Raw genomic sequence first — 23,107 nt, 5'->3', positions numbered from 1 at the left:
TCCTTCTCACTAAACTTTTTCTTTTGGAAAATAGAACTGTTTTTCATAATAAGTATGTTATTTATGCTAACATGTACTGAGTTTGTTATTATTATCTTTAAATGAATTACTAAACAAATATTTTTAAATTTCTCACCTTTTAATACAGTAAATTTTAACAGAATAAATAAGTATTTCCACATAATTAAAAGTTCCTTGGGGTCCTAAATAAAAGAGTGTAAAGGGTTCCAGGAATATAAAGTTTGGAAACCACGGCCTTAAAGCCTTCTTTGGTCTCCAATCATTTAAAAAAATTAATTAATTAATTTGGCCACACCACGCGGCTTGTGGGATCTTAGTGCCCTGACCAGGGATTGAACCTGGGCCACGGTCATGAAAGCACTGAGTCCTAACCCCTGGACCGCCAGGGACTTCCCTGGTCTCCAATTTTTTTTAAATTTATTTTATTTATTTATTTTTGGCTGTGTTGGGTCTTCATTGCTGCGCGCGAGCTTTTCTCTAGCTGCGGCGAGCGGGGGCTACTCTTCGTTGCGGTGCACAGGCTTCTCATTGGGGTGGCTTCTCTTGTTGTGGAGAACGGGCTCTAGGCGTGCAGGCTTCAGTAGTTGTGGCTCGCGGGCTCAGTAGCTGTGGTGCAGGGGCTTAGTTGCTCCATGGCATGTGGGATCTTCCTGACCACGGCTCAAACCTGTGTCCCCTGCATAGGCAGGCGGATTCTTAACCACCGCGCCACCAGGGAAGCCCCTCCAGTCATTTTTGATCAGACTCCTATCAGTGAAAAAATTTTGAGAATCGACCTCCAGTATAAGCATAATCATTTTTAAAATGAAATACCTAAACTACTAACGATTCAAAGCATAATCATTAGCAAAATATAATTGTTTTCCTTTACTTACATAGGTGAAACTAAACATATTTACCTGTTCTAGCATTTCCTTTCCATACCCTGTGTTTCATTCCACATACTCTGGGTGAGACCACAACCTCAGAGGCCTCTTTTCTCTGATCTCTTCCCATCAAACCATACATCACGCTCTTTATCACTCCCACTGCCTCAATCATCAACCTTCCACCGTGTGAACTACCACTGCCTCACTTTACCTCCTCCAGATCTTTTCTGTTCTGAACAACGGCCTCCTAATCACCGTCTCAGCCTCCAGTACTTTTTCCACCAATGTACTGTCTAACCCACTGTTATACAGTTCTCATCACATTACTCTCCTGCAATAACGTCCAGATAAACCCTCCATCATCCGGTCTCTGTTGCAAACCAAGCTTTTACATATTTGCAAGTCCCCTCGTGACGTGTGCATTCCTTAAACAAATATCTCTGAAAAGACCCCTATTATCCACTGTATCTCATGCTTCTGAGCATTTGAGCTCCTGGAATGTCCTTCTCCTACCACCCTCACTCCTTTTCCAACCCATGCCCACCTGATCATATCCCACCTGCCCTTCAAGACTCAGCTCAAGCACCAATTCCTGCATGAAGTCTTCTTCTGCAACCCCTCTCCCACAAATACATACTATACCCACACTGAATGCTGCTTTCATTTTATAATTGCACTTATTTTACTGTGTTACAAGTTACATATGTACAAGTCTCCTCCCCCAACTAGACAATGAGCTACCTGAGGGCAGGCTGTGTCTTATTCATCTGAGTATCCTGGTTCCAGGTCTGAGCCTGGCACAGAGTGTTAAAGTTATTCTACTACTTTTTCCCATAAACCTCATTTGAATTCCCCAATGTTAAGTCATATTGGCTAATTTCAACCATTTCTATCTATTCTTACTCTGGCTGTCACTCTCTCTTGCATTTCTCTCTTCCTCTCTGTGTCTCATTTCCTCTATTCATATAACAAACACACACACACGGTATGTATGTATGCTTGTGAATATATATTTTAAAAAATATATCTTTACATCTGCTTTACAATTAAATGATGCTGATTTTTTTCACTTAGGCCAGAAAATAACTCTTAGCTGTAAAAATAAGATTTTTTTACTTTCACAATAATTCATGTAACAGGATGGCCTCATTAGAATACAGAATTAGAATTATATGGTTTGAAAAAAAAAGATACAACTAATTTACAACTTGTATGTATTACAGGATGATGGTTTGGGCAAATCACACTTAACAGCCTCATTTCCTCATTTTTCTTAATCTCTATCTGTAACTAAAGAACACCCAGATCAATTAAACTGATAAGAGCGATATAAGAAGAAAATATAACTGAAGTAAAACACTCTAATATGATAAAAGGCATCTAATTCAGAAATATAAAGCAAGCATCTCTAAGGAAACAGCATATGAATAAAATCACACAAAACGGACAAGCAGTAAACACTGGAAATTGTGTACATATTTTGAAAATGGTCTATGAATTGTCTAAATATTCTTTCAGTATATACATATTTTTGTGTATATAACTAAACAGACATCTATCAAGCCCCTACTTTTATATATGAACATTTCCCCCTGCAGTATTATCTCTATGAAAAGGGAATATTTTAGTAATAGTGCATTCTAATATGGCAATCTTAAAAAGTGATGAGAGTAAACTTACAGAATCCAGACTCTATGTGTAAAATAGGGGTTAGGTGTAGCACCTAGGACTTTCTTGCTTTGGCCACTGGAAGTCTCATATCCTGGAAAACCCCTTCGTCCTGGGCAAACCAGAACAGCTGGTCACTGGGTGTGCCTCTTGGGCCTGCCTCTTGGTCATCTGGGAGAATTTCCCTTTTCTATGGTCTGAAACAAGTATTTGATCACCTCTTAGAATAGCTGAGTCAGTAGGATTTATCATCTTGACCAAAGGTTAAGGTAGGCAGTAGCTTATAATGTTCCAGAAGTACCTACTTCTAGAAATAAAATTGTGAGAATGGAAATTTGGATGCTGAAAAAGATAAGTTTAGAGCATCCAAATGCAATTACTGTTTATGTTTCTAGCCTAAAACATCTGCATGGAAAAAGTTTAAAAGTTTAAGCAGGGACTTTGCTGGTGGCGCAGTGATTAAGAATCCGCCTGCCAGTGCAGGGAACACGGGTTCAATCCCTGGTCCGGGAAGATCCCACATGCCATGGAGCAACTAAGCCCATGCTCCGCAGCAAGAGAAGCCACCACAATGAGAAGCCCACACACTACAACGAAGAGTAGCCCATGCACTACAATGAAGAGTAGCCCCAGCTCGCCACAACTAGAGAAAGCCCATGTGCAGCAACGAAGACCCAACGCAGCCAAAAATAAATAAAATTAATTAAAAAAGAAAAAGTTTAAGCAACTGGCTAGCTTTTTGATTGACATGACTTTACAAAAGCATATAGCTTTGACACTGGCTTGATTAAAGCACAAACTTTATATGCTTAGCATGAGTACCTTGAACCTGACACTGGCTGGTCAAGAGCACAGGCTTGGGATCAGGCAGGTGTGGATTCAAGTCCCAACTCTATCACTTATTGGCTGTGTGACTTTCAGTTTCCTTATCTTTAAAACAATCTCATAAGATAGTTGTAAAGATTAAGAGACAGAAAAAATGTAAAAGATTTCAGTATCTGTGCTTGGAATATAATGAAGTACCAAAAATAGTCCTTATGCTGAAATATTTTTCCACTTTTCCACCTGAGTATTATGGTATTATATAGCTCTAGCCTCAGACTAATTAGAAAATCATAGTTCCTTTTTATAACTGAACACCCATGAGAGACAAAAGGTGATCTTTAATGGCACAACAAAAAACAAGGGCTTATAAAACTAACTGCTAAAGCGAATATCAGAAAACAACCTTTATCTAATTTGCCATCACTAGAGAAGGAGAATCAGATTGTCTATGAAAGTGGGTTATGCCCTCCTCAAGCTCAATGGATATGCAGATACTAACAAGAAAATGAAGGAAGAGAAAATTGAATTTTTCCAAAATCAAGAAGAGATTATTAAGAAAACAGTAATCAGGTAGCTAAGGAACAATATAATCTGAAGAAAAGAGAAAGCAAGAAATTGGTTTTGAGTTGTGCTTTTCAGAAAAGCAATGGGAAATGATTGGGAAGAAGCTTGAGCAAATCATTAAGGGCATATTTCCTGCGGCCCCTCTTCCCATTCCTCCCAGTCTCCCACCACATTTTCTTTTCCCCGATTTTAGTAAAGTTATCGGGAACACAGGAGCCTGAATTACCAGGTTTGGCAGTAGGACATACAGTCACTTGAAAATCAGCAAGCTGCCATTTCATTCTAGCTACAAAACCCAAACAAGATAACATCACATTTTCAAGACAGTATTTTAAAAAAAATGGTAAAACAGAATTATGCCACCTAATACACTTCACTATTCTTTTTGATGTTTTCTATTATAAACATACCATATAACTTTAATTTTCTTTCTCTATATTATTTAATCTGTTACACAAATAGTTCAATAGTGCTTCTTCAGTTACAAAAAGCTGCTGCTTGTGCTCTTGAACTAAGAGATCAGAAAGGAATTTAAGGGGAAGGGAACAAACATTCATTAAACACCCGTGTGCCTCTCTATATACATTATCTCATGAATAGTCACAATATCTCTGTGAAGTCGCGTTAGTCTCATTTCAGAAGAAATACAAACGGAAGCTCAGAGAGGCTGGATAATTTCCCAAGGTCACAAAACTGATAATGATGGTGATGCTGGTGAATATTTATTGCTTTAACTCATCCATCCACAAAACCCTAGAAGGTAGTTACTATTATTATGTTCAGTTTAAAAAACGAGAAAACAGTAGGTAAGTAATATGTCTACAGTCCACAGCTGGCAAGTGAGTAAGATAAGATTAACCCACACGGCCCAACCCCAGAGTTGGACTGTCAGTGCTTGCCCCTGCCTGTGCCATAGTATCTTAAGAGACCATCTAGTTCATTCCAGACAGAGGAGAATGCTTAGAACACTGCATAGAATGCGTGCTCAATACATGCTACCGTTAGACTAAATCGTTCTTGCTTTTTCTAAGGAATTCATAATACAGAAGGGAGGAGTTTAGACGGTGTAATCATTTCCTGTCACTTCCTTTTCAACTGGATACTCTACTTCCAATGGCGACAGAATGGAAGTGTCATTGTTCATTAAATTCCCATTTATTTACCCTACAAATATTCCACGAGCCCTACATTCTGAGCCTACTGACAAAATAAAACCACAAAGAAGTCAACCATGATAATAAGTGTTAATAATCTCCTAGCAAGAAGTAGCTCACAGGGGCCCAATAATTACTACAGTGTGTGACTTTTTAAGTATTGAAATTAAAACTTTTAAAAAATTATTTAAAATTACTGGAACCTGTAAAATTATTATTGAAATTAAAATTAAATTGATTTTTTACTATGGAAATCCAACTCAGCTCTTTCATTTACCTTATCTTTATTTTGCTCGACTTCACTTAATCCTTACAAGAGCTACGTGAGGTAGGCTTCTGAGTCCGCCTTCACAGATGAGGCGACAGTCATTCTTGGAGACCGAGGGGCTTGCTAGAGCTCACAGGACCTATGTCTCCTGACCCGAAGCCCAGGGCTCTCTCCATGAGCTGACAGCCTCCTCCTAGCCACAGGGATTCAGAACCTGTTGCCAAATCAGAGTCATATACAACCTTCAGGCGTGAGCCTGTTTTCTGACCCAGATTCCATTAAGTGAAGGAAAGGCCAGGATTCCAGAAGGAAGGACGTTGCAAAAAACACTATGGCAAATATATAGACAGTAATATCCTGAATCTTGCCCCAGAGAGAACTACGGTCACTTATTTAGGTATCATACGCAAGGGACAGTGGGATGCCTTTTGAGCACTGTAGGACACAGAAAATGAACTGGCACTGTTAACTAGGGGCCTGAGGCACTTACGTGGCCTACCCTTAGAGGGGGGTCACAGGAGGGCCAGGTAATATACGGGGTCATGGCCCAGGTCTGGCTCACAGTAGGTCCACTGAGTCCATGGGCCCATCCTAGTCATTTCCCCAGTTCCTGATAATTAATTGGAGCACATGTACATAGTAGTTGGTATAACCTTCTATCTACATTGTTTCTGGCCAGTGAAGTAAAAGTTACCATAGTGGGGAAAGCCAAGTGGAAGCCCTGTACGCCCCCCACCTCCAGCAGCAGCCAGTAAAGTAAGTCAAGACCAATATCAAATCCTATCTCATTAACAGAAGATCATGGGTTCATGGGGAGAAGGGACAGGGTTAGCTATTGAAAGGTTCCAACACCATAAGCCAAATCAAAATCAGTTTCACAGGCTGGTAAAGCTCTCTCCATTGCTATAGAAATTTTGAAATTTCGTTATGGCAGTTACCTAATTTTGTCTTTTTCTTTCTATATACCCTTAGATATGCTTCCAACACAATCAAATGTACATAAAATCTTAAACAATGTACATTAATTTTTTTTTCTTTTTAAAAATTCATTTTTGGGCTTCCCTGGTGGCGCAGTGGTTGAGAGTCTGCCTGCCGATGCAGGGGACATGGGTTCATGCCCCGGTCTGGGAAGATCCCACATGTCGCGGAACGGCTGGGCCCGTGAGCCATGGCCGCTGGGCCTGCGTGTCCGGAGCCTGTGCTCCGTAACGGGAGAGGCCACAACAGTGAGAGGCCCGCGTACCGCAAAAAAAAAAAAAAAAAAAAAAAATTCATTTTTATCTATGGGGAATACAAATACTATGGTATCACTCACTTTGGGTCAATTTTTAAGTCAGTGACAACTCTGGATATGTACTCACAAAGGCTATACCTTAACCTTGAAACCATGTGAGGGAGTAAAACCCCATGAAATTTTAAATGCTTAGTCCAAATTTTTGGGGAAATGCCCAAATCATGTCAATGGCATAATGATTCAACTTTCTATGTAAAAAGGGGTTTGACCTACAAGGAATAATCCCATGCTTATGCACAAGCACAGATATCTACATTTTTATTTTCATGATTTTAGACAGGAATGCAAGATGACTAGTCAATGAATACCTTCAAATTCTACACCAGAGATTAACATATTCGCATGTATACGTTTAAACTGTATTAAGCACTACACGGAATAAGTAATATAAAATATCAAACATATAACCTGTTCCCAAAGAACTAACAAGTGACCTGCGTATTTAGATTATGATCTGAGTAGAATTTGGGTATGTAGTTAAATTTAAAATAAACTTCAAGAGTTCTAAAAGCACTACAAATAATTACAAATATGTAAAAGAGGTCAGGATCTGGTGTCAGACTGAATGGATTCAACCCCAAATCTCCTACCTATGTGGCTTTAGTTAGTAATTTCACTTTGCTTGAGCTTCACTTTCCCTCTCTGTAAAATGGGCTCACATGAAGACAGGATGAGATCATATAAAGCAGAGCCTAGCACACACTGCCTACTGGAATATTAGCGGCTATAATTTCTATTATTTATTATTGGGGAACTATCCCCATGTGAAAAAAACGAATATTGGTAGTCAAAAAAATTAAATTCTTTCAGACTTGACTCAAACCAACCATCTTGCTGGAATTTGTCTCTGAAGTATTTAAACACCAAAATCCTGAGCCGCAGTGTCTGTGTCCCTGCCTGGGTTGTGTCCGACTCAGCTGTGCTTTTCCCTTCGCTGCCACATGTAGCAATGAGATCTGCTCTGTTCCAGTCTTTTCCTCTGCAGCTTCTCCTCCTGTTAATTAGCTGTGTCAGCGCTGGCAGGCAGCTCTTCCTCCACCCTAATATGCTGTGTTCTAAGAATTTTGCCATCATTTCTGAACAAACGTCATATAGATGGTACTATGGAGCTCATGTCTAGAAAACTGGCTCTTAACATACGTTTATCAAATGTGTTGTGACTTTTCTGACACTAAAGCAAAAAAAACATGTTGATCAGGAATAATTCATTCTTTTATTTATTTATTTATTTTTGTGGTACGCAGGCCTCTCACTGTTGTGGCGTCTCCCGTCGCGGAGCACAGGCTAGGGACGCGCACGCTCAGCGGCCATGGCTCACGGGCCCAGCCGCTTCGCGGCATGTGGGATCTTCCCAGACTGGGGCACAAACCCGCGTCCCCTGCATCGGCAGGCGGACTCTCAACCTCTGCACCACCAGGGAAGCCCTAATTCATTCTTTATATAAAATGTTTGAAACTATTTAGCCTTTTATCGGGATTTCATTTGGAAAATAGCAATCTTTCTACAGATTTATAACTTATGTTCCTCTGATTATAACCCAAATCATTTCTTAACCCTTTTTAAGCAAATATTCAATTACATTTCACTGTATAATAGAGTGGGCATAATAGTTCTATGATCTAAAATAAAATATTTCATTCTCTCTATGCGACTAATATACTTTTCTCTTTGTTCAAAATTGAATATGAAAAACTAGGACAACTTCTGCCTACACTGTATTTCAACTGTTATTCCCTCCAATTGTATATGATAACATTGGTGTATTATTAAAAAAATTCTAATTCCTAAACATAGAGGACTTACATAGAGGATACATTTGAAAGTGATTATTTGATTTACAAAATAAATTTTTATTATTTAAAAGAAAAAAGAGGGCTTCCCTTGTACCCAAAAAAAAAAAAAAAAAAAAAGAAAAAAGAATTCAGTTCTTTCAGACATTAAGAAGAAACTTTGAAAGTCGGAGTCTTTTAAAAATTCCCCACCAACAGCGCCTAGGGATCCTGAGTCTGGTGATGTTTGACATTGAATACGATGAGTACAATACATCACAAAAGCATTCCCCCCAAAACTGCCAGTGCTCTCAGGCCCTGAGCCCTGGACCCTTTCCTCTTCTGTAACCAAGATCATCATTAATCATCCCCACCACTCAGTTCTCTTCACTCATGCCTCACCTTTAACAAAAATAATCATTATTATCACGTGCTTTAAACTCTGCTTTGTACTTCTGCTATCACCTTGTGGTTGGGGCCCTGGTGACAGGTGCTGTGGAACAGCAAGGATGTTTAGAACACCAACAGTTCAACAGAGCCCTGCTTAACCGCCCAATAGGAAAGGGAGCATTTCCTACATCAGTGAGAAGTGGCAGGTGTCAGTGACATCTAAGTTGCATGCTTCTCTCCCTCTTTTCCTTTTTTGTGCTAGAGAGACAAGTGCTGAAATAAAAAAAAAAAAACTCCCCATGCCTTGCAAGGAAACAAAATGGGCATTGTTAAAACACATTTATCGAGCTTCCCTGGTGGCGCAGTGGTTGAGAGTCCACCTGCCGATGCAGGGGACGCGGGCTCGTGCCCCGGTCCGGGAAGATCCCACATGCCGCGGAGCGGCTGGGCCCGTGAGCCATGGCCACTGAGCCTGCGCGTCCAGAGCCTGTGCCCCGCAATGGGAGAGGCCACAACAGTGAGAGGCTCGCGTACCACCAAAAAAAAACCCAAAAAAACCCCACATTTATCCTTTGAAGTATTTTGATTCACTGAGTGGACGTTTTACTAAAGCAACAATTTTTGGTAAAGTGGTTGCCGAAAGTGAATTATTCCTGAGCATTTTCACTCCTTACATTAACTGAATAAGAAACGTCACACGGGTAAAACATTTAACTCTCAAAGCTCAGAAAAGCGTCACGGGGACCAAGTTTCTTACCTACAACAATGCCATAGGAAAAAAACAGAAAGTAGATATTGGGGGCAAAACTGCTCAACATGAGGCCTCCTGCCACCATGAAGCCACTGAAGATTGTCACGGCTCTTGCTCCAAAAGATGAGACACACAGGCTGCACACAGGACCTAAAATCATAAATGAAACCTTCACTTATTTAACAGTAACCTCCTCTCCACATCCTATCATCCATCCGAAATTTAAAATAATTCCATCGTAAAACAACAACAGCAATAATAAGCTACTGTGTGTTCACTATGGGTTGGACACCCTGCTACTTCACATAAACAATCTCCCTTCATTATAATCTCACTGCTTTCCTGGGAGGTAGGTGCTTTCGTTATCCTCGCTTTTCTGATAAGGAAATTAAAGTGTCAGAAGAGGAAGGTCACATAGCTAAGAAATCGGGGTTCTGGAGTCAGATTTTATTAAATTTTCAATGAGAGTAACAGCGGCAGCCACCCTCAGAGTAACAATTATGAAGTAAAAACCCAGGCCATCTGGCTGTTGAGTGCATCACCTTAACCGCCACACTCTTCTGAGGATTTTGGTCTCCTGTACTTGCCATGCATCTTTTCTACCCAGAGCTCCTATCCAGCACAAGGCCAGTCATATAATTGATGGTAAAAATAAACTAAGATTGACTCAATGCTATCCACAGCATCCTTATAAAGGGATGAAGCGAGGGTAGTTACTCCCTTCCTAGAGAAGATTTTGGCAGGTGGGGCAAATGCCTCTACCCTACCCACCCGGGCACGACTTTGTCAGTATCACTGTCCTACATACTACATGTAACCTGGAATTTGGGGAAGGAAGTGCACTGTTGACTGACAGGTAAAAGGGACCATTACCTGGACCAGTTCTATGTGGAAGTGGGCAACTGCTCATGTACTGGGATTTAAGTGATAGTGAAATTCTCTCTCACTACCACTGTTACCTTGACAGTATCTACAACTACGGAGCTTAGCATATTAGAAATAAAAGGACATGAAGGGTTACTCAGCCCAGTAGTCTTATTTACATGGAAGGAAACCGAAGCTCAGAAGTGTTGTCCATGCCATGGTTAGAAGAAAGAGCCCAACATTTAAAAGCAAAGAGAAACATCTTAATTGAGTTCACAACAACCTTTCAAGGTACAAATCATTATTCCCAATTTTTAAAAAGCATGCTCACCAGAATGGCAAAAGGCAGGCAACAGTAAGTGTGAGCAAGGATGTGCAGCAATCACAACTCCCATAAACTGCTAGCGTGATCTCCCAAAGCGGAACACAGCGCTGTATGACTCTGAAGTTCTACTTCTATGTACACCTACACCAAACGTCATGGACATAAATGGTCATAGCAGAACTAGTCATAGTAGCCAGCACCCACAGATCCAGATGTTCCTCAGTAGTGGAAGGTATAAGTAGATTCTGGTGTATTCATACAATGGACTACCATATGGCCATGAGAATGAATGACCTACAGCTATACACAGTAATGCAGGTGTATCTCACAAATGTATGTGGAGTGAAAGATACGACAAGAAAAAGTACACATTGTGTAATACCAATCATAAGAAGTACAAAAACAGACAAAATTAATCTACAGTCAGAAGTCAGGATAGGGGGTCTTTGGTAGGGGGTAGGAAGCTATAACCAGAAGGAAACACAGCCCAACCTCTAGGTACTGCTAACGTCCTGTTCCTGGATGTGAATGTGCTCATTACATGGGTGTGTCTGGTTTGTAAAAACAATTCACTGAGCTATACTCTCATGATATGCACACTTTTCTGTACATATCTTAAAACATTTTAGGAAACCTCAAATGGAGAGATAGTGTCATCCATCCACAGTCTCACTGTTAGCAAGTGGTGGAGCCAGGATCTGATGATCCCAAGCCCGTTCTTACCAATAACAGAGTCTCCTAAGCACGTATTTAAGACCAGGTTATGACCACTGAGATACCACCAGCTTTCAATGCCTAGAGCCATCCCACATTCCTCCCTGGTCATGAACTGGCCCCTGTCACTTCAAGCCCTCTTGTGTGAGCCAATATGGAAGAGCAGACTGATATATTTACATGACAGAGGGGAATATTCTACTCCAGTGTTTTAGGAGGAAAATCCATTTGAAAGACCAAACTTATCTGACAGTTGAGCTATGTGTATACCCAACGAGAAACACTTAGATACTTCAAAAATAGAAATGATTTTAAGTTTCATAAAAGGATGTTGACATCATAAAGTCATGACCCTTCTATGTTGTTTACCAAATTGTATTGACATTGACAGTCAGTGTTTACAAATTTAACAGGCACATGGAATTGAAATAGAGATTGTTACTGGCATACTTGAAAAGTTTCAAGTTTCATTCTCAAAGCAGGACTTTAAATTTATGCTCCTTAAGGCATGTTAACCCTACAAGGAAACTCAAAGTTTGGGAAGATGGGGGTGGGGTGAAGGGTAATCATTTTCACAGCATGTACAACCAAAACAACTATTTTATAAAATGTATAACATTATCATAAATTTTGTGATAAATTCTTAAATCATGTTTGCCTAATACATGATTCTTTGAATAAAATTAAGCCTAAGGAAGAAATGAGCAGAAATTCTTTGACAGATGAAAACAGCAAATTGAAAACTATTTTTAAACAACTTCTCACCTCACACCTGTCTGGCCTTTATCAAAAAGATAACAAATAACAAGTGTTGATAAGGATGTGGATAAAAGGGAACCCTCATGCACTGTTGGTGGGAAGGTAAACTGGTACAGTCACAACGGAAAACAATATGGAGATTCCTCAAAAACTTAAAAATAGAACTACCATACGATCCAGCAATTCTACTCCTGGGTATTTATCCAAAGAAAACAAGAACACTAATTTGAAAAGATATATGCATCCCTATCTTCACTGCAGCATTATATACAATAGCCAGGATATGAAACCAACTTAAGTGCCCATCAATAGATGAATGGATGTGGTATATATATACAATGGAATATTACTCAGCTATAAAAAAAGAATGAAATCTTGTCATTTGTGACAGCATGGATGGACCTAGAGAATATTATACTAAGTGAAATAAGTCAGACAGAGAAAGACAAATACTGTATGATTTCACTCATATGTGTAATCTAAAAAACAAAACAAATGAAAAAACATATTTACACAGAAAGAGTCATAGATACACAGAGTCAGAGAACAAACACGTGGTTGCCAGAGGGGAGGGGCATAGGGGGAAAGAGAAATAGATGAGGGAAATTAAGAGGTTAGAACTTCCAGTTACAAAATAAATGAGTCACAGGTATGAAATGTACTGTGTGGGGAATATAGTCAAAAGTTATGTAATATCTTAGTATGGTAACATACTGTAATTACTCATTGTGGTGATCATTTTAAGATGTGTAGAAATATCAAATCACTATGTTGTGTACTGGAACTAATATAGTGTTGTAAGGCAGTTATACTTCAAAAACAAACAAGCCAACAAAAAGGCTCATAGAAAAAGAGATCAAATTTGTGGTTACCAAAGGTAGGGGATGGGGGAGGGGGACTTGGATGATAGTGGTCAAAAGGTATAAATTTCCAGTTATAAGATAAATAAGTACGGGCTTCCCTGGTGGCCCAGTGGTTGACAGTCCGCCTGCCGACACGGGTTTGTGCCCCGGTCCGGGAGGATCCCGCATGCCACGGAGCAGCTGGGCCCGTGAGCCATGGCCGCTGAGCCTGCGCATCCGGAGCCTGTGCTCCGCAACGGGAGAGGCCACAACAGTGAGAGGCCCGCGTACCGCAAAAAAAAAAAAAAAATAAGTAAGTACTAGTGATGAAATGGACAACATGATAAATATAATTAACACTGTTGTGTGTTATATATGAAAGTTGTTAAGAGGGTAAATCCTGAGAGCTCTCATCACAAGGGAAAACATATTTTTTTCTATCGCTTTAATCTTGTACCTATATGAAATGATGGAGGTTCACTAAACTTATTGTGGTAATCAATTCACGATCGATGTAAGTCAAATCACTGTGCTGTACACCTTAACCTTATACAGTGCTGTATGTCCATTATATCTCAACAAAACTAGAAGAAAAAAAATTCTCTACTTTCACACCACCACCTGCTGCTTACTTAGAGGAAAAAATCTTGATGTCAGAGGTTAAAGACAAAGAATTTTAGAGCTGAATGGGGCCTTGGAAAGGGTCCAAAGACCTCATTTAAAAAATGATGAAACTGTAGTTTAGAAGGATCATGTGATTTGACCAAGAATCCATAGCTAATCAATGACAGGGCTAAGGCCAAAGTCAGCCCAGCATTCTTCCCAATTGAGATGTATTTCCATTGGCACCTTAATGTTTTTCTAGAAATATCAATTTAAAAAACACCTATGTACTTTTGTTAATATCTTACAGCCTAAGTAACTTTATGAATTTACAGAAGATGAAAACATGAGATTTATGTTCATTTTGGTGTTTAAAAGTTTAGAGCAAACTATTTTATTCTCATCCTCAGAACCAGGGTATTTCTAGACTTGATTTACACAGATTTAAACCACAATAGCCCCAGGTTTCATCAATAACAATTAGGGCAAAGTATAACTGGAAGTGACCAGTGAGTCACATCGACAAAACTGACACATTTATGTGTTTAGCTCTTCCTAGTAACAGGCAAGTTCTCCAAGATGATAAACCATAGATTACTCCTCAGCACTCCTCATCTGAATTACTCAGATTCATTAAATCAAAGGACTACTCTCAGGGGAGATTTCTTATGAGGCTTCAGGTCTTTTACTTTGCAGAAGGGACTTTTGGAACAAAAGGTACTTAACTTGTAATATGAACCAGTAACTCCACTCCTTGGAATCTATAAAATTTTAGGAAAAAAGGGAGGGAGGAACGTCATCACTGGGTTGCCAATTTTCCTGTTTTGACAAGTAAAGACATTTTTAAATGTAATAACTATCTATTATCACTGTCATTTCATTAAAGAGGAAGAAGGAATATTTTAATAAGGAAATAGTGAGAAGGATACAATTTCAGCGTAAAATGGAAGCCAGTAAGAAGTTACACACACACACACACACACACACACACACACACACACTACATATCACTGCCTTTATATTCATTTTGTTTGTTTATTTGTTTATTTTGTAATGTATCAGTCTGGTTTTAGAGTCAGGATAATTTTAACCTTATAAACGAGTTTGAACAGTGTTCCTTTCTAGAAACCGAGAATGACCTCTGGGCAAAGGCTAGTAAAGAAATGAGGACTTCAGTCCTACAGCCACACAGAATTGAATTTAGCTAACAACCTAGTGAGCCTTAAAATGGACTTTCCCTCAGTCTCCGGATAAGGGCCGAGAACAGCTGACACCCTGATTTTGGCCTTCTGAGACCCTAAGCAGCATACCCAGCCAAGTCTGCCAGACTTCTGTCCTGGAAAACGGTTATAGAAATTATAATTTTTCCTTAGTATACAAATTTAAAGCTTACATTGCCCACTAAGCACTACTTTGGCTTAATGAAAAAAATAATATATTATTTTCATTATCAATCAGTTCAAAAGATTGCCTAATTTTCCTTGTGTTTTTTTCTATTTGAGGATTTTTATAAATAGGTGAAGAAATTTCCTAAAAAAAAAAAAGAAGATAGTTACACACACACACTACATATCACTGCCTTTATATTCATTTTGCCTTTCATAAAAAGTCTTCTTGAACTCACGGTTGTATGTGTATTGGGGTTTAGGGGCCATTATTACTACCTTCTGCCTGGGTGATTAATCTTCATTGGTTGGATGAACTGAAAATGCTAAGTAGCAGAGCTAGCAATCAGAACAGAAGACGGGTCTGAGGATGGCAGGTGGGGCGCTAAGACGTATGCAGGGCTCTTAAAAGATATTCCGTTCTCCTGCATAGTAGCCTGGCAACATCTTTGGCACAATGCTGACACGTTCCCTCAAAAAAGGTAAGAACCTATATATTAGGGAGTAACTCTATAAACCAAGGGTCTCCAACCTCTGGGCCACAGACCAGTACTGGTCCTGAGGCCTGTTAGGAACCAGGCCACACAGCAGGAGGTGAGTGGTGGGCGAGCGAGCACAGCTTCATCTGCCGCTCCCCACCGCTCACATTACTGCCTGAACCATCTCCCACCCCATGGAAAAATTGTCTTCCACGAAACCAGTCCCTGGTGCCAAAAAGGTCAGGGACTGTTGCTATAAACCCAAGTGATGAATGAGGAACGAAAGGAGGATGCGGTCGGACTTTCAAGCCTTACAACCACTTAAATACAAAACGAAACAAAAACATAAAATCATTTGTTAATGGTCATCTGCAAATCAGACTGATTGATATCATTCTCAGCCAATGAGGGGAATTAAATGAAGGAAATGAAAATGAAAACTCTTGCGGAAAAAGTGTTTTGTTATGATCAAGGGTGAATTAGAAAATGAGAAGGATGAGAAGATGTGGTACATATATACAACAGAATATTACTCAGCCATAAAAGAGAACAAAATAATGCCATTTGCAGTGACATGGATGGACCTAGAGCTGATCACACTAAGTGAAGTAAGTCAGACAAAGACAAATATCATATGATACTGCTTTTCGTGGAATCTAAAAAATGGTACAAATGAACTTATTTACAAAACAGAAACAGAGTCACAGATGTAGAAAACAAACTTATGGTTACCAAGGGGGAAAGGAGGGGAGGGATAAATTGGGAAACTGGGATTGACATATATACACTACTATATATAAAATAGATAACTAATAAGAACCTACTGTATAGCACAGGGAACACTACTCGGTGTTCTGTAATGACCTATATGGGAAAAGAATCTAAAAAAAGAGTGGATATATGCATATGCATATGTATAACTGATTCACTTTGCTGTACAGCAGAAACTAACACAACACTGAAAATCAACTATACCCCCCAAAAAATTATTTTTTAAAAAAAGAAAGAAAATGAGAAGGATGAGCTGTTCTAAGGAAGTCAGAATGATGTACACGTTAAGGGATGAAATTGTTTCCTTTAGCCCTTCAGGGTAATGTGGGAAGAAATGGAGTTAAATTTTTGCTGGCTATTAAAATGAATAGGAAGAATACACATCTTTAAAAGTTTGTTAGTAACATAAATTTAGGTCTGCATTAATCAAACAAAAGAGTAAATATTTGACCATTACCATTCCTTCACTATTTACCAAGCATCCATTAGAGCAGCACTGCTGCAAAACAGAAAGATAAGGAGGCACACATGGAATTTTAAACTTTCTACTAGCTACATTAGATAAATAAGAGGTAAAATTGATTTCAATAATATATTTTATCTAACCAAATACATCGAAAACATCATCATTTCAACATGATTAAAGAGATATTTTACACTCCTTTGTTTTGTACTAAGTCTTTGAAATTCACTGTGTATTTGTTAACACGTATAGCACATCTCATCTTGGACTAGCCACATTTCAAGTGCCCAACAGCCACATGTGGCCAGTGCTTACTGTACTGGACCACACAGCACTGGAGTCCCATATCATGGTAGATAAGGACACAGAGAAGAAGACGCAAAATTTCTGACCTAGACCAAAATGCAAAACAAACACACATCAAAACCTAAGGCCATGGGCAATAAGCACAAAAGAAAGGTTCAGATCATGTGTTTGGGGATTTCAGAAAAGGGAGATCACCATGGGCCAAAGAACTGAGCCTTGAACTGGGCTGTGAAGTATTGTCAAAAGAGATGAAAATACATTCTCAATGGAGAGAAGAGAATTATAATGTGGTTCTCCAAGTTGTAATTTTTATAAGACAGCTTTGGAAAAGAAATTATTCCCTTTGGGAAAGAAATCAACTTCCATGCACTTCTCTCTCCCAGAAAGTTTCAGAGAGTTCCCAGAGTGGTAGGATGGCCAGGCCTACTGTCATAAGTATGCTGACGGTACAATGAGAAATAAATTATAGCAGTAACCAGGCTGTGTGCTTGTAGCACTGCAAGGATTTCCTAAGACAGCAGATTGATTAGGCCCACGAGTCCTATCCCTCTACTTACAAGGCGGGGAGCCCAATAAACTGGCAGGTTTCTCACTTCTTACTCCCCCCCCTTTTTTTTTTAAATTTTTGGTCACACCCTGCAGCATGTGGGACCTTAGTTCCCCGACCAGAGAGGGAACCCGCGCCCCGCACTGGAAGGTCGAGTCTTAACCACTGGACCACCAGGGAAGGCCCTGAGATCAGGAATTTTAAGTTCATCTTCCTGGGGAAGAAAAAGGTACTACTACAGAACCACACCCACTCAAATCCTTGCTCTCAAGTATACCGATCACCTTGCTTATCGGTTGCTTTGGTGTATCATGTACATTTGCCTTCTTCAAGTCAGCAAAACCTGCCAAGATTCTCACCAAACCCTAGACCTGCCTAGCACACTGGGAATGGGCCAATGTAACAGCATCCTTGTAGGAGGCAGGAATTCAGTCCTACGCAAGGAGTTAACAGGGGGTAAAACCATACAGATAATGCTGAAAGTCAGCTCTGCCAACACTCACAACTCATGCAGCAAGCCTGTTGGCTATACTGACTCATTATATTAACCCGGAGATAGATGTACTGACTCATTAGGGATTTGAAGATCTTTGGAGGAATTAAAGACAAAAAAAAGAGAGAGGGAGGGGACTGTTAAATCTATCTGGAGTACAAAACTACAGAACAAAAGATCTCCCTGCTGTATCAGCACCTCTGTGGTCAGAAAAATGGTCCCACCCTTCTCCTTGAATGTGAAGCATAACACCCAACCAAAGCGTGCTTTCTCCCAACTTAAAACAATATAAGGCCATGATCGCCCTTTAGTTCAGTTACCTTCCATTCCTTCTGAATCCTTCAGGTTTCTACCAGAGAAACTGAACCAGAAGAAGACTTCCATTAAGAGATTTATTGTAAGGAACTGGCTTACGTGGTTTTGGGACCTGGCTAGGCAAGGACAGCATCCACAGGACTAGGCCTCAGGAAGGGCCGATTGGAACTCTCTCCCACAGGATGAAGCTATAGCCGTAGGCTGAATTTCTTCTTCTGGAAAAGCTCATTTCTACTCATAAAGACTTTCAGTGAATTGAATCAGATCCACCTAGATTATTTAATATAATCTCGCTTACTTCAAGTCAATTGATTATGGACTTGGAGCGCATCTATAAGATACCTTCACAGTGATACCTCCATGAGTGTTTGACTAACTGTGGAATGCAGCCCTAGCCAAGTAGACACAGACTATCACAGCTCCTAACACATCACTCCTCCTGCAGCCAAATGTACTCTACCAGACTGCATCACCTGCAGCGCGATGCCAGGGCTTTGCATACGGGGACTCTGCGTGGACTGCCCTCTCCATGCCCATGCCTCTGGCCCAGCCCACCCTCCCCTCTGGACCACTTCACAGCCTATCTCTATAAAACTCCAGAGACTGCCTTGTTCTTGCTGTTCTTGGTATTTGTGGTGAAGTCTCAAGGCATTACTACCCTTTTTTTTTGTCTCTGCCCTGAGACTCTAAATCCCTTATAGCAGAGATGATGTCTGGGCCTCCCTAACACACAGGAGAAGAGATTTTCTGAGTGTGCGTGATGACGGTGTATAACTGAGGGAGGCCGAATCCTTGATATTCAGCTTTCTTCATCCTAAGGATCATCTGGAAAAACAATTCAGATGAGAGGTCTACTTCTTAGTATTTTCTCAATTACTCAAGTTTCAAAGAGAAAGAATTAAGGTTATAAAGAGTATAAAGTTAAGAATTGCATGTCTTTCCGCTATTCTTAGCTACTGCCCAAATCTGGGTTTGTTAAAGACAATGGGTGGGCCTTTAAATTCCAGATGCTTAGATACAATCTTGACAGCTCTCCCTCCTGCCCATCCCCCTAGAAATGTCTTTGTCTTTCAGGCTGAAGGGTCCCTTTCTTTTTTTTTTTTTTTTGCGGTACGTGGGCCTCTCACTGCTGTGGCCTCTCCCGCTGTGGAGCACAGGCTCCGGACGCGCAGGCTCCGCAGCATGTGGGATCTTCCCGGACCAGGCCACGAACCCGTGTCCCCTGCATCGGCAGGCGGACTCTCAACCACTGCGCCACCAGGGAAGCCCGGTCCCTTTCTTTTGCAGATTCCACAGTTTGGCTGGGACTGCCTGGGAGAGTAATTTTATTTGTGGGGGATTGTTGTTCTTTAATAACTAATATTTGTTGAGTACCTACCATATGCCGAGCACCATCTCAAGTATTCTACATGGCAATCATATAAGGTAGGTACTTTTATTTTTTATTTGTTTATATTTTTGTCTGTGCCGCGCAGCATGCAGAATCTTAATTCCCCAACCAAGGATGGAACCCATGCCCCCTGCAGTGGAAGATGTGGAGTCTTAACCACTGGACAACCAGGGAAGTCCCAGGTAGGTACTTTTATTATCTCCAATTTAAAGATGAAGAAACAGACTTAACAGGTTAGAAAAACCATTGCTTGGGTGTCAATCTTTGTCTCCTTTTTTTTCCAATCTTCCTCTTAGACAATGTGTTCATCTTGGGCAGGTCACTAAACCTTAAGGACAATAATGCCTATTTCAGTGTGTTATTATGAGGATCGACCAAGATCAAGTAAGTAAAGGTGGCTGGTATTGAGCCAGGCACACAAGGGGCACTTTTTGGGTTTTTGTGTTTTTTTTTTTTTTTTTTTTTGCGGTACGCGGGCCTCTCCCGTTGCGGAGCACAGGCTCCGGACGCGCACGCTCAGCGGCCATGGCTCACGGGCCCAGCCGCTCGGCGGCACGTGGGATCCTCCCGGACCGGGGCACGAACCCGCATCCCCTGCTTCGGCAGGCGGACTCTCAACCACTGCACCACCAGGGAAGCCCAAGGGGCACTTTTTGAACTAAAGGGACAAGTACATGAAAAGCAGACTTTGTATGTTGCTTAGCAAATGTACCTCTGCTGTGCTTACTCAATTATAAATCTCCAGAGGTCGGATCACAGAACTAGTCAAGGACGACACCTACCAGGCCTTCTCTGGACAAAACTGGGTAAAGAAAACAACTCATGTTCCTCACAGCTACGATATGGCTTGCTGCATCAGAATCACCTGGGTAACTAGTTAAAAAGAAGATTCCTGGGACCACCCTCCGTCCCCACCTCACAGCACCGATGAGTAAGAAACTGGCTTTTTAGACAAGCTCAAGTAATTCATATATACTCCTGATTTTAAGAGCAACTATCAAAGATGTATTTATGTAAATATATAATACATATATATATAAATCAAAAAGGATGCAAAGATGTCCGTTTATGTGTTTATTCCCCAGAATTGGGGCCACTGGACACAATTTGTCACGGTTTACATGGCATACACAGTGACACATTCAAGCAGACAGAAACCTACAAGAGTTCCCTTTATAAATATGTCAGCACCAATATACATTTGAGAATCATCAAGGAGTGCAAGACTGCCATCTAAGCAGAGAGGGCTTAAGCCAGTGGTAGCTCCCAACTGAAAATCACTTTGGGGGCTTGAAAAAGATTCATGTATGTGGGCCCCACTGCAGACTGACTGAATTAGAATGTCTGAGGGTCAAATCCAAGCATTTACATGCTGAAATCTTTCTACAGATGATTCTGATTATCTCCCTGGTTAAGAATCACTGACAATCATGATGAGATGTACTTTTCCTATTTCCAAGGTAGGACCGGATCCGATCCGTTTGTTTTCGTGTAGAAGAAAGTTGTCCACAAAGTACATGATGAATGTGGCTCAAACACCGCTAGACGCCCTCTTGCTAATACTGTATTACATAGCTTTCAGGATTTGTCCCTTCATTTATGCTATGAAGAGCCAAGGGAAGCCGACAACACAGATACTCAGTGGCCACTAACTTAAGTGCACACAGGCATGTACACAAACACACACACGTAAGTCTTAGCTCTCCAGTCATCATTTTTTTCTCACTGCTTCCTCATTCTGGAACCCTTTGGTCTCCGTATTCTATGTTTATCTGCAAAAGCTCTGATTAGCTGCTTTGAGGGTCTTCTCATCTAGCTGAAGACACTGAAGATAAGTTACTTGCACGAGGTCCCTCAGCTACAGGGTGGTACAGCCAGGACTCAGATTAGCTCTGACTTCAGCCCAACACTCCTCCAGTACTTGTTCATTCCCTGGATGTTTGCTGGGATGCTCTCTCTCTCCAGCCCATCAAGCAGGGCTGGCCTCGTAGGCACGCAACCAATGCCGCTGCCTGGACTCAGCTCTGAGAAGGGCCGTGCACTTGGTCTGCTGCCCTGCTGCTGCTGTCTTGAAATTCTTAACTTCTGTAACTGGAGTCCTTGCATTTTCATTTTGCACGTGGTATTGCAAATTATATAGCTGGTCCCGCCTACAAGTGAAGGGAGCTGCTTGTGGCCCCTGAGACAGACTGGTCCATCCACTTAGGAACCTGCAGAAAGTGGAGAGCTGCAGTTCAGTTTTCAGAGCCTCAGCATCGGCTCTGACCACCAATACCCCATCCATCCCTAAGAAGATCTCAGCTTCCCTGAACACCTCAAACCCTCAAGTCTTACCTGGACAGACTTCCTGAAAAACAGCTTTGTTCTCCAAGTATGTGCTAACAGAGATAGCATTTCAATTACCCTTTGACCTGTGCTGGAAGGCAAGGTAATTGAACTTCTGTTTAACTTTGTATTTGCTAATAGAAACGATGACTAATTGGGACTTCCCTGGTGGTCCAGTGGTAAAGAATCTGCCTTCCAATGCAGGGGACTCAGGGTTCGATCCCTGGTCGGGGAACTAAGATCCCACATGCCACGGGGCAACTAAGCCCGCGCACTGCAACTACTGAGCTCTTGCGCCTCAAGGAGAGAGCCTGCGTGCCGCAAACTACCGAGCCCATGTGCTCTGGAACCCGCACACCACAACTAGAGAGCCCACGCGCCCTGGAGCCTGCCCACTACAACTAGAGAGAGAAAACCTGCTGCTACAACTAGAGAGAAGCCCGTGCCACAAAGAAGAGCCTGCACCACAGTGAAAGATCCTGCATGCCTCAACAAAGATCCCGCATGCCGCAACTAAGACCCGACACAGCCAAAAAAGAAATGACTAATTGGAGAACATTTAAAAATTCTCTTCTCACCAGATCATTTTCTAAAAATTATATTCTCAAACATATCAATCATCATCCACTTGTACTTTGACAGCTTTACAAACAATCCACATTTTGAAAAACTCTTTCAAACAAATCTTGGCAAATGTTTCCTGCTTTTCTGACGCTTATAATGACAGTGTTATTTTCGCTTGTTTAGTTATGTTTAGTTCTCTTATCTGAGGTGGCCACATGATCCAGCATTGTTTTTCAAGTCTTGTTTTTAATTTAACAAGTAATTCATCAATTGGAAGCAACTATTTTTGTTTTGTTTTGTTTTAAGAAGTCCCCTTTAGTGATCAGGAAAGATAACAGATTTAAAAGAAGGAATGGCCAATGCATTTTCTTTGTAAATCATTTTAGAGT

The 23,107-nt window shown here is 40.8% G+C and overlaps 1 protein-coding gene across 3 annotated transcripts in view; it reads right to left on the bottom strand.

Moving 5' to 3' along the window:
• Positions 1–23,107, bottom strand: part of SLC16A9 (solute carrier family 16 member 9) — a 68,478-nt gene that overhangs the window by 13,338 nt on the left and 32,033 nt on the right. For 2 of the 3 annotated variants that reach the window (XM_024765191.1, XM_024765193.1), the window contains one exon: positions 9,580–9,723. The exons of the other annotated variant lie outside the window; for it this stretch is intronic. In XM_024765191.1, the coding sequence (XP_024620959.1) occupies positions 9,580–9,723 (144 nt within the window). The remainder of the gene's footprint in view (positions 1–9,579; positions 9,724–23,107) is intronic. 3 annotated transcript variants of the gene reach the window in all.

Source organism: Neophocaena asiaeorientalis, unplaced genomic scaffold, assembly GCF_003031525.2.
Source record: "Neophocaena asiaeorientalis asiaeorientalis breed wild unplaced genomic scaffold, Neophocaena_asiaeorientalis_V1.1 scaffold183, whole genome shotgun sequence".
NCBI classification, from domain to species: domain Eukaryota; kingdom Metazoa; phylum Chordata; class Mammalia; order Artiodactyla; family Phocoenidae; genus Neophocaena; species Neophocaena asiaeorientalis.
The sequence above is the reverse complement of the archived record's forward strand: the minus strand, read 5'-3'. Positions and strand labels throughout refer to the sequence as shown.